Source organism: Rutidosis leptorrhynchoides, chromosome 5, assembly GCF_046630445.1.
Source record: "Rutidosis leptorrhynchoides isolate AG116_Rl617_1_P2 chromosome 5, CSIRO_AGI_Rlap_v1, whole genome shotgun sequence".
In the NCBI taxonomy this organism is placed as follows: Eukaryota; Viridiplantae; Streptophyta; class Magnoliopsida; order Asterales; family Asteraceae; genus Rutidosis; species Rutidosis leptorrhynchoides.
Genome location: NC_092337.1, coordinates 47,234,847 through 47,251,689, shown reverse-complemented (window position 1 = coordinate 47,251,689; position 16,843 = coordinate 47,234,847). Strand labels below are relative to the sequence as shown.

The following is a 16,843-nucleotide window of genomic DNA, read 5'->3' as shown; positions in this document are numbered from 1 at the left end:
TATGATGCCCTTAGAGCATCAGGAGTCGAGACACTGGTCTCAGTGTTTAATTTAAGTGTTTTTCAAGACACTGAAATTCAACGCTGAAATCAAAAGTGAGGAAATAGTTCAGTGTCTAATTTCAGTGTCTAATTCAATTTTTAGTTAATATTTAATTTGTTTTTTATACTTTTGTTTATTATTTACTTTATTTAAAATAATACAAATAATTAATATTGTAAAATAAAATTTCATTAATAAAAAAATACAATACAGAAAAAAAGAAAATACTAAATTAAAAACTACGTCGACGACTACATTTGACGATTAGCGAGGCCTTCATGCATATCCATATCGCGTAATTGTTTCGTCCTTCTTGCGTATGTCTCACACCTCTCGATCTAAGTTGTTTGCATATTAGAAACTGGTTCATAAACTCAATCATTTTCGGCAATTTTATAAACATTATCTTCAACAATTAGATTGTGTAAGATGATGCACGTATACATTAGCAGTTTCATAGCATTAATGTTATAAGCCCTTATAGGATGTAGTAGTATATGCCAATGCCCTTGTAGAAATACCAAAAGTCATCTCAATATCCTTGCGTGCCCCTGCTTGGTTCTTCAAAAAGTAAGTACACTTTTCATCATTTGCACTTGAAAACGCCTTAACAAATGATGACCACTTGTGGTAAATTCCGTTAGCTCGACAATATCCTCTTTTGTACTCAACACCGCTTGCAGTGAAAGGTTTGTCTTCCGTGTCCTCATTAAGCATTGAGTTGAAGAGATTATTAGCGTTTAACACGTTTAATTCGTTATTCGAACCCGCAACCCTAAAGAAAGCATGCCAAATCTAGTTATCATATGAGGCAGCGACTTCAAGCATAATAGATGAAACTTTGTGATCGCCTCGAGTAAATTGACCTTTCCATGCGACGTGACATTTCCCCCATACCCAATGCATACAATCTATGCTGTCGAGCATTCCCGAAAAATCATGAATTTCCTCATGAGCCTCATACAATCGTAATATATCATCTTTTGTAGGCTCTCACATACAATCACACATGTATAAATCAATAATACACTTTGTGAAATAAAAGTCGATTCACGTCATGTTCGTCTGGACATTTGCAAATACTCGTCAATAAGATAAGTATATCACATTATGTCAATTTATGTAGAGCGGCATTAATTTTTAAATGTGGACTAATACTCAATACGCCACGTGCATAAAGTCTTTGATGAAAATGCCTAAAATATTCAGTTTGCCGAGTAATTTTGAATATCTCCCATAATTCTCATAAAAACATATCTTTCATCCGAAACCTTCTTTTGAAATTGTCATCGGTATAATTGTAATCTTCAACAAAATAGTTCGTAATAAGATGTAGATGTGAAAGTTTTTGTTCACGTTCTATGTAACGACGCGTGTTTGAATTTTCTGCTTCCTTTTTGCTTTTCATTTCATCATCGGCTAATATATCAAGCATTTGCATCACAGACTCATCGTTAGACGAAGATGTTAAAGACATATTATTGATTTTTATTTCTATGGAAATATTTAGAGAAAAGAATTCGGAGAATGAGTTGTTTTAGTATGTAGATGTATCTATTTATATAGATGAAAATGAAGATTATATAAAAAAATATATATATTTAATGGAATATTTTCGTTGAATAACAAATATATTTCAAAATTTTGAAGCAACATTCACCATACAAGACAACGTAGGGATGGTGGTTTAACGCCGAGCTAAACTCGATGACGTCGGACTTCCTGTTTATAAGTGTTGTAGACAGAATTAAGTTATTTTATCGACATAAAAATATAATTTTTTTCTATTTATCATATAAGTAGAAGTAGAAAATACATCTTCTCTACAAACATATTTCACATATTTTCAAACAAAAACATCTATAAAAAAAAAAAAAACAATTCTACCTTTTGATAAACAAATCTTCTCTTCCTGTATATATGTGTATATGTGTATGTATTATGTAATGTACTTACAGTTATTACCGAGTAAATAACAGATTCTACAAGGAAACAAGAATTTCAAGAAAACAACCCAGATCACCTTATTCAAAACCCATATCAAAGTTTCCATCTTTAGTCATCAACCTAACTCCCCATTGATTCCCTCACTTCATATATACATGCACTTTTTATATATATACAGACATCCACATACATTGTTCTTTTAATCTTTATGGATCCGCCCATAATCAATGAAACTTCTTTCTCAGCAGCCAATCCTTCTTCTTACAGTTTAACCGGAATTTGGCCCTTTTCTTCCGTTAATGGCGGCAAAATTGAGGGTTTAGGGCTCAAAATGGAAACTCTAATTACTCGAATTGAGGAACCAAATAGTTACCACGATGATGATGAATGTTCGAAGATTGTGTCTACTAGTGGTGGCAATGATTTGGTAATAATTTTATTACTTTTTATTATAATATTCTTGGATTTATATGAAATAATTCTTAAAATTAGAATTTGGAGCTGTTTTAGTTGAAAATGTTAAATCTTTTTTCTCATTTTCAATTTCTGAGCATTGGAATTGAAATACTGATGAGGTTTGTATGTGTTCAATAGTTTTTAATGTGTATTAATTTGTACTGTAACTGTAATGAATTGCGGTTTTATTAAATTTTATCTTAAGAATGATTTGTTCGAATTATGGGCAGTGATTTGTATGATGAATTAAAACTTTAGGTAAATAATGACTCTTAAATTATGCATTCAGGGAAGATTTACTACTTTTGTATTGAAATGAGGAGTTTGAATGAAATTGGCAGACAAAACTAAATGTTAAAAAAATGAAGTTATCGGGAACCAAAGACGAATTGGGTGGTTCAAAAATAGATCAAGACTCGAGTTCAGGGTTGGCTAGCAAGCCTGCTGTTGGTCAAAGTCAAACCCATCAATTATCCGAACCATGTAAAGACTACATTCATGTTAGAGCAAGAAGAGGTCAAGCCACCGATAGTCATAGTCTAGCCGAGAGAGTAATTTCTTCACTTTCAAATTTAAAATATTAAAATATCAATCATCTCTTTTACATATTTTAATAAATTAACAGTTTTTTGATAACTTGTAACCATTTTTTGATAGGCAAGGAGAGAAAAGATCAGTGAAAGAATGGGAATCCTGCAAAATTTAGTGCCAGGATGCAACAAGGTACGCGCACTAGTGTTAGTGTGTGGTTTACTATTTTGCAGTGAAGTATATTGAAATCGGCATTGTTTATATCAGGTTATAGGAAAAGCACTTGTTCTTGATGAAATAATTAATTACATTCAGTCATTGCAACATCAAGTTGAGGTAATTCTTTTTATGATGTTTATAGAAGTTTTTATGCAAATATATGATCAATCTGACAGCTCACCTTCTAGCCCTCTTTTTTTGCTCCTTATTTTTGTAGTTTTTGTCTATGAAGCTTGAATCTGTAAATACAACAATGAACTCACCTGTAGAAGGGCTTCCTACCAAAGATGTAAGTTTTGCTGCATCTTTTTCACATTCAAATATTCAAAGATATTTTAATGTCTGAATCTTAAGTTCGAAAATTGGAGCATTAGAAAATGAAATTGATTATGTTAGGGTTCATTGGGTAATTTATACTCTGTATTTATCTTGGCAGTTATTTTATCTAACTACGCTTGATACTGATATTTACCCTAAATAAGACAAGAATGACCATTTTTTGCAACCATTAAACTCACGACACACTACTCACTTTAGAGCTTAGACTTTTAATCTTGCAGTCTACTTTCAGCTGAAGTTGCAAAGCTTAATTGCTATCAGCTTATTGGCCTGCTACTAACTCTACAATAAACTTGACCAAAGGGCTTTTGGCCCTGCAGTATCAAGGATGCTCATTAACCTTGAAGTTATGAGTCAGGGTCCCGTTGTGGACAAATAATATACTACTTGTGCACCTAGCTCAGTGGTATATTGAGGTTTTGTAACGTCTTGCGTTTGAACCTCATGAAGGGGTTCCCAGTGGTTGCATTACCTTCTGGGTGCGGGTCATATTGTTTATTTCGAACACGTGGCACGGATATAATTGGGTGAGTGGCTCCACTTTTGGTGTGCCCAGTGACTCCCTAACCGCTGCTAAAAAAAATCTACAATAAACTTGTGTCGTTAATTATCAAGTTGTTGGTTTTATGGAAGGAGTGAAATATAATTTGATTATGGGTTGATGCTAAATCTTAAATCACATTGTGGACCCTCAGTACTCTGAAATATAACTACTGTGAAGTGTTTGATCTTTCGATCTCACATAGTACAGATATATTGCTTCTCGTTCTTCTTTCAACTTTGCATACATATGCAATTTCTGAATCATATATGATATATGTGTCCTTATACTTGCCATTCAATTGATAAACCTGTGTTGCAGTGTGGGCCACCACCCCTCGATGCAGCCGCACTCTTATTTGGTCCACAAGCAGCAAGGCATTATGGACATGGGTCCCAACCCGAATGGCTTCATATGCAGTTAGGTAATAGCTTTGGACGAACGACATGAACATCAGACCGCCCAACACCGTACACCTTGTTATTGCTTGAGGTACTAACTTTCTTAATATAGAAGCTATATCAGAATCAGTGTACTTGAACTTTTCTAAATTTAGGCCGAGTGTCATTATTGAATGTTGTACTTAAAACAAGTTCATATTTTTCACATGGCTTACTGTCCACATGGATCATAGGATGCTACTATGCTAGTTTGCGATCTTGGTTGTTCCTCGTGAATTGATCCGTACAAAGACTGCATTCGACTATATCTCATGTCGCTTCTATCTGTATCTAGTTATATACTAGTAGCAAACAATAAAAGGCTAAAAGCAATTTGAAGTCTACTATTTCCTCATTTTAATGACATCAAATTCTTTAACTACTAGGTATGAGATGTTGTAATGTGCATGTGCTAGAATTCAATTGTAAACGAGCTTTCATTTTGTCAATCACCCTTTGCTAATTGTTTCTTTCTGGTATCAAGTCACTAGGGCCGGTCCTGAATTTTCAGAGTCTCTGATCGTTAGAAAAAAGATAGCTCTTGTAAAAAAATACAGAATAATACACTATTTGGAGACTTGGAACTTAGACAAGTTAGACACTTCATTCACACTGATTGTTATTATTAAATGGAAATTAAACGGTTAGTACTGATATATTTACTTATTATTTTGTTAACACTTACTATTATGCACAAGTTATTTGTACTTTACATATAATGAGAAGCATGTTAAAAGTGGATTTATCAAAATCATTATTGAATATATCACACCCTTAAATATTATGAATTTATGAGAAGATAAACTCCGAATTAGAAGTTCATACATCATCTAAAATGATCTCTTTATGCATTTCTCGAAGCAAAATCATTAATTATCTTGCGGTAAGGCTAAAAATTATATTCAATAATTGAAAATTGTTAATATGTCCAACCTCTCTTAACTTATTTTACTTTGTAAATATGACTTCAATAACTTTAAATTTAAAAAACTTCTTTCTGTAGGGGTTACCATGATGAGTACCGTTAACCAAATCTTGTAAATATCACTTCAGTAACTTTGATTACCTCTTAATTCTTAATTGAATGGTTATGCATTAAATGTTGAACTATTTAGCATTCAACGCGTTTGTTTTGACATATGGTGCTAAATGGTTCAACATTTAGTGTTGAACAATTCATAGTTGAAATACTCGTTTAACTATTTAGCACCTAAATGTAATATACTCTTTAAATTATATCAAGAACATGTATTAAACAACTATAATGTTTTTTTTATTAATGCAAAAGGTTAATAATAATTTTACATCATTCACGTTGTTCATTCAAAATGAGTATCAAACAGGTTATTATCATTCAGAAGTTTTCAATCATTCAGATTATAAATCATTTAGTACTTTATCATATAGTTTTATTAAACACATTCTAATATATTAAAAATTCACCGTATTTCCAAATAACTTCGAAAATGACCAATCAATCTCGTCAATTCTTTTACTACACTATAATGTTAAGAAGCATAATCTTTTGGATTGTAATTTTTAACAAAATTAATTCTATATAAGCAATACCAAATAAACAAACTCTAGATAAATTCAAAAACGTAAAACATCACCGTTTATTAATGATCATTTAAATGTTACGATTGTAAGATGTAAATAATTTATTTCATGAGTAAGTAAGTTAAGTTTTACTCCGTATAAATATGTGTCAAAAACATGTCGAATCATTTACATTTTAAGGTGTCAAAAATAAAGTATGTGTCCATAATTGAAACTTTTTTAATCATCTTCATTTAGCTGAATGGTTACCGCTTTTATAGGTTTCCGTGTGATCTCTAGTTTGAGTCTCACTTAAAATTTCATAATGCAATTTGCTTTGCAGATGGTTATGGAGTTCTCTCGAAGCATCGCTGTCTGAGCATGTCCTATAGCAGTTATTACATGATGCTTCTTAAAAAACAATGAAACTTTTTTCCGTGTAAATAGTTTAATTTTAGTACTCCGTGCTTAACAAGTTTGAAAATAGATTGTGTTCTAGTGACTTCAAAATGTAGTTCTTAAACAGTTACCACACCAAAAGGGATTCTTTTTCTCGTGTCAAATTAATGAATTTTTTTTTAATAGTACGTTAACCTACCTTTTTGCCAGCGAAATATCATTTTTTTAGGTCGTACATCCAATGACGGCTCTAGAGCCGATTTATTCAGACATTTTCAACGTTGTGAATAGAAAGATATTTCGACCCTTCTCTCTCCCAATATCTGTCTGTTTCGACCAAGCGAACAAAGCCGATGACTGCTGTCCTAGTATCTGACTTTGACTTTTCAATTGCATATACCAAAAGACTGTGACAAAAGAATTGCTACCTTTCTATTTTATATTGAATTGACCTATACATCGAGATTTCATATACCAAAAGAATTGTACATCGCTAGGAAAACTGATCGTTATTTCCCTTTCGGTCTAGTTAATAGCTCTAGACAACTACCTAACGGAATCATATGATTTATGGTTTCCTCCAGGGCAGTAGTTTAGGGCGAGTTATGCAACTACGAGATGAACGTGTAGGTGGTTTAATCCCCTTAGTGATCCCAAACTGATATTCAAAAAATGCAAATCTAAACATAACTTGCGTCAAAATTCCACAATCACTCTATAAAAAAAGATTTGTAGAAATAGTAATCGAAGTGAAGCAAACATTATTAGTCGCCATATTTGACCATCACCAAGTCAAGAAATAACAACTATCAAATTATTGTAAATGATTTTATTGTAAAATAGATGTTACTTTTCAAACTTTGTTTTGTTTATGGAATAAAAGAAAGACTTTCATATACTCCGTATACGTTAAGAGCAATGATGTTAATACTTAGCCGATCTCACTTATAAATATTGGCATTTTTCAAGCATAATGCATCACGAGAGAATTGACTTTAATTACTTGTACATTTTTCTTATTGATTTGAACTTGATTTAATTAACTAATTTTTAATGGTTAAGAAAGAATGTCATGGTTGGGTATAAGATGTGATGAGTTAATGATAGAAAAAAAAATAAGAAGAAAATGATAATGTAACGCTTATGTGACAATGTCTTAACCTGAAGAAGAGTGTTATGGTAGTAAACTTCATAATATCATATAGGTTCCAACTTTATTTTCCATTCATGTATAGTCAAAGTTATTATTGTTACATACCACTACTAAGTTTGTTTAGCATGCACGAATCCAAACAACTAATAAAAGAGATTGACGTTTCGAGATTAGTCTGTTCGTGAAGTGAATCAGAATATTAAGCACGTGAGGGAAAAAAATTAAATTATATATCATATGTAGCATGCATTGCATGCTTCTGTATTTTTTTTTTTTTTTTTTTTTTTTGGTAACGGTGGAACCCCAACTACGAAGCATGCACATTGGCCCCAACGCAGCGAGTAAACCACCGGGTAAACCGCAAGTCGACCCTCACGGTTACCAGGTAAAGCAACCTTAGGTGAACTCCCTTTTTGAACGAGATGGCAGTGCCAGCTTCTGTATTTCTTTATGTAAGTATATATAATTTAGATTTTATATTGATAGATATAGATATAGATGGATATAGATATAGATATAAATATAATTAAATAATATATATACTTTTAAATTTTAATTATATTGTAGATTGTAGATTGTAGATTGAAGATGAAGATGTAAGTTAGTAATTTATAATTTTATAAAAGCTCACAGATTCCGTCATTATTGAAAAGTTAATTATATTACAAGGACCACATTTGAAAAAGTAGCTGAAAAAGTAGTTTACCACCACCCTCTTAATATAAAACATTTCAAAATCTACCCCTCCTTCCCTCCTTTCTAAAAATCCTAAAATAAAATATCCCTCCCGCTGCCGGAATCTATGACCGAACCTTGACCAGATCCTCCGGCGATCACATTGTTGGAGGTTTTATTGAGATTTTGTGTAGGGTAAAATAATCGATAGCCGGATAAATCACTGAATCGTGGTATCACTTTCCGAAAGTAATTATTCGACCCTTATTGCCTGGGTTACACGAATATCACTTTGGGATAAGACAGAGATTAGTTCTTGTTATTGGCAGTAAACAAGAACTCTTTTGCATAAGAGTATTAAGGTGTTTTTCGTATATCTTATTCTCATAAATGATAGTCTCTATTTATAGGCACCCAAAAACAAGTATTATTCCACGATGGAGATGTTTCACTAACTAATTTCGTTTTCAAATCTAAAACAAATCCTTTACATAAAGTTGTTTGTTTTATTTCAAACATCCTAATCAAGGAAATCGTTTTCAAATCTAAAACAAATCATTTACATAAATTTCCAACAACCAAATCAAGGAAATCTAGATTAAATCCTTTTCATAAAGTTGTTTGTTTTATTTCCACCTAGTGCAAGAATAATACTTCCGTAATCACTCAAATTTGTGATAATGGAAAACCATTTTCGGGTCCGGGCAATCTATCACTTAATGGGTGTACACTCCGTACCTCCTAACCCATTTACAAGTATAGATTAAATCCCTCAATTACACTAAATTTCTAACAATCCTCCCCAATTTAGTGCAATTCGTTTCATGAGAATTAAACAAATTAAAACAAAAACTCATGCATAAATGAAAATATCTTGAAGATTGAATTTTCACCTTAGTACATTACACATTCCAAATATTCGAGAATCAGGGTGTTCTAAGAATTGAACCCTTCAACCCATTTTGAATAACTGAAAATAACATACACATAAGTTTTCAAATACTCTAAAGCTATCCTGACACTTTACAAGCCATGTGTCCATATCCTTTCATGAATGTATCCAAAGCTAAAAGTCCAAGCTTTGTTGAAGCGGCAAAACTTCACATTCACATAGGTAGTTCACTTCAGTCATGCACCTGCTCTTGCACTTTTTCAAATGAACTATTAAGAAGCTAGACTTCAACCTGACCTTCAGCAGGTCCGAGTACATACCTTACCTTGGGATGATATAAAATTTATGTACTCCAAATTTCTAAGTATAAGCCTTCCGCATTGAATTCAACTTCTAATTTTCATCAGAAGGGAATTGGGTATCTTATAATTAGAAATTTATGTGGACTTTAAACCCATCCCCACAGCAGACTTGTCAACCAAGTCTCTTGCCAATCCCTTCGTCAAGTGATCAGCTAAATTCTGTTGTGACCTTACGAACACTATAGAAATCACCCCATTCATGATGAGTTCACGAATCATACTATGTCTGACACCTAAGTGTCTAGACTTTCCATTGTACATCTGGCTATAAGCTTTTGCCAATGTCGCAGCACTATCACAATGGATAGACATGGGTGCTATAGGTTTAGGCCATAATGGTATCTCATGGATCAAGTTTCTAAGCCATTCTGCTTCTTTACCAGCAGCAGCTAAAGCAACAAACTCAGATTCCATCGTTGAGTTGGTAATACATGTCTGCTTTTTAGAAGCCCATGAAATAGCACCTCCCCCAAGCAAGAACACCCAACCACTCGTTGAAGAATGATCTTCAATATTGGTTATCCAACTCGCATCAGAATATCCTTCTATTACAGAAGGAAATCCACTGTAAGATAAACTATATGCCATAGTTTTCTTTAAATACTTCAGTACCCGCCTAATTGCTTGCCAGTGATGAGTACTAGGATTACTAGTATATCTACTCAGTTTTCCCACAGCAAAAGCAATATCTGGCCTTGTACATGTCATGGCGTACATCAAACAGCCAATCACCTGAGAATACTCAAGTTGTGATACAGCTTTACCTTGGTTAGGCATAAGCTTCTCACTTGGATCAACAGGTGTACTCACAGGAGTACATTCAAAGCAATTAAACTTTCTCAACACCTTCTCAATATAATGAGATTGAGAAATTGAAATTCCTTTGCTTTCACGTTTGATCCTAATACCAAGGATAACGTCAGCCTCCCCCATATCTTTCATGGAGAACTTTGATGACAAAAATTCTTTTGTTAAATCAACTTGACTTTGGTCAGTCCCAAAGATTAACATGTCATCAACATATAGACAAATTATAACTCCTTTACCAGAATCATCAAATTTGCTATACACACATTTATCTGCTTGGTTCAATCTAAAACCACTAGATAAAACTACTTCATCAAACTTCTGATGCCATTGCTTAGGTGCTTGTTTCAAACCATATAAGGACTTCACAAGTTTGCACACCTTGCTTTCATTTCCTGGCATGACAAAGCCCTGAGGTTGGTTCATATAAACCTCCTCATCCAAATCACCATTCAAGAATGCTGTCTTCACATCCATCTGGTGAATAACCTGATTGTGAATTGTAGCCAAAGCAATCAGCAGTCTAATGGTAGTGATACGTGCCACAGGAGCATAAGTATCAAAATAGTCAATTCCAGACTTTTGTCTAAAGCCTTGAATGACTAACCTTGCCTTGAACTTTTCAATAGTTCCATCCACCTTCATCTTCTTTTTGAAGATCCATTTGCAACCCAAAGGTTTGCAACCGGGAGGTAGATCAGCTAACACCCAAGTGTTATTGCCCATGATGGAATCCATCTCATCATTAATTGCCTCTTTCCAGAATGCAACATCCTGAGACCTCATTGCTTCATCATATGTTTTAGGATCATCATCAACATTGAAACAATATGAATATTGGGTAGAAACATCATCCCTAGAACCTTCAACTAAGTATAGTTGAAAATCTGGTCCGAATGATTTAGGTTTCCTGTCTCTTTTGCTTTTCCGAAGCTCAAGTGACTGATCAACAGCCTTTTCAGAGACTTCATCATTACAATCCTTATTGATTCCATTGTTACTTGGAATCATATCCTTTGGTCTAGGTATAGATGAAAATCGATTTTCATCAAAGATTGCATCCCTTGAATCAATCACAGAATTGATTGAGACAAATTCATTAGGCTCTATTACATAGAACCTATATGCCTTGGAATGTTCAACATATCCAATAAAAATGCAATCTATACCTCTTTCACCTAAACTTTTCTTTTTGGGATCAGGCAGTCTTACAACCGCCCTACAACCCCATACACGAAGATAATTCAAGTTAGGTTTCCTTTTATTCCAAAGTTCATAAGGTGTAATCTTGTTTCTTTTGTTAGGAACTCTATTAAGCAAATAACAAGCTGTTAACATAGCTTCCCCCCAAAATCCTTCACTTAAACCCGAATAGGATAACATGGAATTAACCATTTCCTTAAGGACCCTATTCTTCCTTTCAGATATACCATTTTGTTGTGGAGTATAAGGAGCTGTGGTCTCATGGATAATACCAACGGATTGGAAATACGATTGGTCAATGTATTCACCTCCCCTATCTGTTCTAAGTCTTTTAATCAAAGCCTTTTGTTGTAATTCTACTTCAGTTTTAAATATTTTAAATTTATCTAATGCTTCATCCTTAGTATGTAACAAATAAACATAGCAAAATCTAGAAGCATCATCAATAAAAGTCACAAAATATTTCTTGTTTCCTAAAGTAGGAGTAGCATGCAAATCACATAAATCACTATGTATTAATTCCAAAATTTCAGTATCACGATGTACATTTTGAAATGGTTTCTTAGTGATCTTTGTTAACATACACGTTTTACACTTTTCATTGTTCATGTCAAAAACCGGTATTAATCCATCTTTAGACATATCTTGCATTCTTTTAAAGTGTATATGTCCTAGTCTAGCATGCCAAAGTGTAGAATTATTTATGCTAGAAGTAGATATAAAAGCAAAATTAACATTCAAGTGATTAATGTTAAGTCTAAACATTCTATTGCATAAATAACCAAAACCAACAAACATACCATGTTTTGACAAAACAAACTTATCAGATTCAATCACTTGTTTATAACCACAACAATTTAACACACTACTGGAAACTAAATTTTTTCTTATTTGTGGTACATGCAAAACATCAAACAAACAAATAGTTTTTCCAGAACTAAAACACAAATCCACACTTCCACGTCCATGAACAGAGGCTGTTGACTCATTTCCCATATGAAGAATTGATCCATCAGTCACGGACTCGTAAGTCTTGAACCAAAATCTATCCTTGCATACATGGGTGGTGGCTCCCGAGTCAACCCACCACGCGACATCATCATCCTGCACAAAATAAGCCTCAGATATATATGAAACATAATAATTCTTATTTGAATTATTAAATATATTCTGACCTTTCGAGTTGTGGTTGTTTAAACCATTTCCCGAACCGCTTGTGCTAGATCCTTTGGCATTATTATTACCAAAAATAACCTTGCAATCCTTTTTTATGTGTCCAGTTTTACCACACTTCCAACAAGTCAATTTAGACTTCTTGTTCGGATTAGCCTTGTTATAACCTCGATGTTTACGTTTGCCCTTTTTGTCATTATTACTAGTGAACTTTTTATGTTCCACCATATTGACAACAGACGTACCAGCAACTTCGTTGCTCTTTGGCTTGTCATTATCCTGCAACCTGAGGGATTCCTCAATACGCAGATGACTACCCAACTCAACAAGAGTTAACTCCTCCTTCTTATGTTTCAAAGAATGTTTAAATTCTTTCCAAGATGGAGGTAGTTTATCAATTATGCTTGAGACTTGAATAGACTCATCCATGTTCATCTTATGTTGTGTGAATTGACCAAGTATACGAATGAGCTCATTGTATTGTTCCAAGACCGGTCTAGAATCGACCATCTTGTAATTATTAAAATTACTAACAAGGAACTTTTTACTAGAAGCATCCTCAGACATATACTTGGTTTCTAAACAGTCCCATAGTTCTTTAGAAGATTCAACATTTAGGTAAATATCAAAAAGGGAATCAGCCATACCATTGAGGATTAAACCTCTAGCGATGTAGTCATCGTTCTCCCACTTGCACCTTTTCCGAATTTGTTCAATAGTGGCATCATCACCATGATCTTCAGGAATTGGTGTGCTGAGTACGTACACCACACTCATGCTGCTCAGAAAGAAGTGCATCTTCTTTTGCCATCTCCTAAAATCAATTCCCTCAAACTTATCAAGTTTGGAGAAATTCGCCGTCATGTGTTTCATCGTAGCCGCCATCGATTATAACGAATAATTACTTTCGATTGTTGGAGGTTTTATTGAGATTTTGTGTAGGGTAAAATAATCGATAGCCGGATAAATCACTGAATCGTGGTATCACTTTCCGAAAGTAATTATTCGACCCTTATTGCCTGGGTTACACGAATATCACTTTGGGATAAGACAGAGATTAGTTCTTGTTATTGGCAGTAAACAAGAACTCTTTTGCATAAGAGTATTAAGGTGTTTTTCGTATATCTTATTCTCATAAATGATAGTCTCTATTTATAGGCACCCAAAAACAAGTATTATTCCACGATGGAGATGTTTCACTAACTAATTTCGTTTTCAAATCTAAAACAAATCCTTTACATAAAGTTGTTTGTTTTATTTCAAACATCCTAATCAAGGAAATCGTTTTCAAATCTAAAACAAATCATTTACATAAATTTCCAACAACCAAATCAAGGAAATCTAGATTAAATCCTTTTCATAAAGTTGTTTGTTTTATTTCCACCTAGTGCAAGAATAATACTTCCGTAATCACTCAAATTTGTGATAATGGAAAACCATTTTCGGGTCCGGGCAATCTATCACTTAATGGGTGTACACTCCGTACCTCCTAACCCATTTACAAGTATAGATTAAATCCCTAATTACACTAAATTTCTGACACACATCTGAATCCAGATTAACATAGTCAATCCTAATATTCATTCCAGATCTTTAATTTCTTACAAAAAAGTTCCGTAAAAATGCCGTCACAATCGGATCTAGATCGTCAGATCGAACACTTGATGGATTGTAAACCGCTGCCGGAATCAGAGGTTCAGACGCTGTGCGATCAAGCTAGGACTATATTAGTTGAAGAATGGAATGTTCAGCCTGTCAAATGTCCGGTGACTGTGTGTGGCGATATACATGGACAGTTTCATGATTTACTTGAGCTATTTCGCATTGGCGGCAGTGCTCCTGATACTAATTACTTGTTCATGGGAGATTATGTTGGTTAGTATTGTAAATTTTATGCTGTTTGAGTTGCCTACAGTAGATGTTAATCAGCTCAAATTAAGTTAAGTAGCTGTAATTATCATGTTGATTGCAGTAAATATAATCGATACTGTTAAATAGGATGTAGTAGATTTTGTTGTGCTTATATTATATTATCCAATTCAATTGATAAAATATTGTTGATTAGGTTATATTTGGTCAGAGATTGTGCCTGATGCAATTCAAAACTTGATGTGTGATTGAATGTGTTTAGATGTTGAATATGCTATTGTTTGCTTGATGCAGATAGAGGTTATTATTCAGTGGAGACAGTAACACTTCTTGTTGCGTTGAAAGTTCGGTATAGAGATAGGATTACAATTCTTAGGGGAAATCATGAGAGCAGGCAAATAACTCAAGTGTGAGATTTCAGCTCTTTTAGCCTTCTATTTTCTTTTAACTAGTAATTTTAATTTTATTTTTCGGTTGTTACGTTTAGTGGACTATGTTTTTGTGCTTCATTGTAATTAGCATATTAGTTTCATGCTTATTGTAATGTAATGTACGGAGTAATATGTAATATAGTCGGTAAGAACAAAGACACCGTAATGTTACTTCCAGAGTCCAGACCATCCACCATGATCCACCATGAAAGATAATGATACACTAGCACCTAGTAATGTAAGTTGCAGACCAACTACAATGATGATTATAACACAAGACTAGTGACCTTAATGAGTTAATGTGCGAAGTTGCATCAGCCCCAAATTAAGATCTCCCATCAATGCAGATTGCATTTTAAGGAACCACTTGGCTAAGTTTATCTTAGGCTACACTTTATGAATTATATGTAACATCACCAGTATTAAGGAATTATCTGGCCCATTATTGTACCCAACATCACGTGTGTGTCTTCAAATAGTGCAAGAAGTCATCAGAAAGGTAAAGGTCACTAGGAATCTAGCTTCATGGGATCCATAGGTGGTAGAGCTAATAAGTGTAGGGTACAAAGTCTAATTTTTCCCAAAATGAAAAGGAACCTAAATCTATGGCAGTGGAATAGAAAAAAATGAGACAACCTAGCGGGTAATTTGTCTGATATCTTACATTGATATGGATATACAATATACTAAGTGAAGGCAAGAAAGTGCTTGGACATTGTTATTCTTTCTTCTAGTACTTAAATGTGGTTGCAAATTTGTGGTTATACACGATGGTTTCAGGTGAACTTTATATCTCCTTTCAGGTATGGATTTTATGATGAATGTTTGAGGAAGTATGGAAATGCGAATGTATGGAAACATTTTACTGACCTTTTTGATTATCTACCACTCACTGCCCTTATTGAAAGTCAGGTAAAAAAATCTCCTCAGTCTCCTCCATAGTTCCACATACTTTAGTTGCTAAATAACAGTTGCATAAATATTAGAAGTTTTGATAATATCAATAAGTTTCATGCATAATCGTAAAAACTCGCCTAAAAATAAAAATGTCACATACTTATTATTTTGCTATTTGACAAACTTTAGTCTGATTGCAGGTTTTCTGTCTGCATGGTGGTTTGTCTCCTTCCTTGGATACATTAGACAACATACGTGCTCTAGATCGTATACAAGAGGTCAGTACACAGTTATGTTCTTCTATAATACCTATGAGAAATTAGGTGTCGTGCACAGTCGTTAGACTCATACGAGTAAAGTCACAGTAGCACCAAAATCAGTCGTCTCTGTTATTATACTCGTAAGCAATCTCTCACTCGACCCTGACCTGCAAAAAGTCGACTTTGTTATTACACTTTTCTGTTGTTTTTTGTTGCTGTTGTTGTCTTTTTTAGAGGTGGTGATAATAACCCAAATATTTATGTCCAAAGATCAAATATTGAAAATGCAACCATTTTAGTTATTAAATGTGAATAAGTATGCAGACATTTATGCTGTGAAATGCCCCGTTCATATTAATTATAAACGTTTCATATTAATTGGTTTCTTTGCGAGGTTTTGACCTCTATATGAGACGTTTTTCAAATCTTGCATTCGTTTTTAAAAACAACCATAACCTTTATTATTGAATAAAGGTCTTAATGACATAATTTAGATTGTCTATCAAAGACAATCTCCTCAAATAAATAAGTTTTTACACAACCCATTACAATATGATCAAATATATTACAACAAATACTCCGAATGCAAGTTTAAACAATATAAACAAATAACAATTATGCCGACTCCAAATCTTGACCTTGGGTTGGCATACGACAGCGGAAGCGTT

At 33.6% G+C, this 16,843-nt stretch overlaps 2 protein-coding genes across 2 annotated transcripts; both read left to right on the top strand.

Annotated features, from left to right (window-relative positions):
• The first annotated feature begins 2,118 nt into the window (after nt 1-2,118).
• On the top strand, nt 2,119-4,878 carry LOC139848264 (transcription factor bHLH79-like). The gene is made up of 7 exons (XM_071837999.1): nt 2,119-2,416; nt 2,787-2,996; nt 3,103-3,168; nt 3,244-3,312; nt 3,413-3,484; nt 4,397-4,567; nt 4,710-4,878. Exons 1-6 carry the CDS (start codon nt 2,198-2,200, stop codon nt 4,523-4,525), a joined length of 765 nt encoding a protein of 254 aa, XP_071694100.1. The 5' UTR covers nt 2,119-2,197; the 3' UTR covers nt 4,526-4,567; nt 4,710-4,878.
• A 3,491-nt stretch (nt 4,879-8,369) lies between these two features.
• Nucleotides 8,370-16,500, top strand: LOC139847038 (serine/threonine-protein phosphatase PP2A catalytic subunit-like). The gene is made up of 5 exons (XM_071836635.1): nt 8,370-8,445; nt 14,266-14,593; nt 14,882-14,996; nt 15,822-15,930; nt 16,116-16,500. The coding sequence occupies exons 2-5, from the start codon at nt 14,341-14,343 to the stop codon at nt 16,236-16,238; spliced, it is 600 nt and encodes a 199-aa protein (XP_071692736.1). The 5' UTR covers nt 8,370-8,445; nt 14,266-14,340; the 3' UTR covers nt 16,239-16,500.
• Nucleotides 16,501-16,843: the final 343 nt, after the last annotated feature.

Coding starts and splice junctions, on each gene's coding strand:
- LOC139848264 (XM_071837999.1), top strand. CDS start 2,198: ATGGATCCGCCCATAATCAATGAAACTTCTTTCTCAGCAGCCAATCCT. Junction 3,169..3,243: donor TAGTGCCAGGATGCAACAAG/GTACGCGCACTA, acceptor TGTTTATATCAG/GTTATAGGAAAAGCACTTGT. Junction 3,485..4,396: donor AAGGGCTTCCTACCAAAGAT/GTAAGTTTTGCT, acceptor CCTGTGTTGCAG/TGTGGGCCACCACCCCTCGA.
- LOC139847038 (XM_071836635.1), top strand. CDS start 14,341: ATGCCGTCACAATCGGATCTAGATCGTCAGATCGAACACTTGATGGAT. Junction 14,594..14,881: donor GTTCATGGGAGATTATGTTG/GTTAGTATTGTA, acceptor TGCTTGATGCAG/ATAGAGGTTATTATTCAGTG. Junction 15,931..16,115: donor CTGCCCTTATTGAAAGTCAG/GTAAAAAAATCT, acceptor GTCTGATTGCAG/GTTTTCTGTCTGCATGGTGG.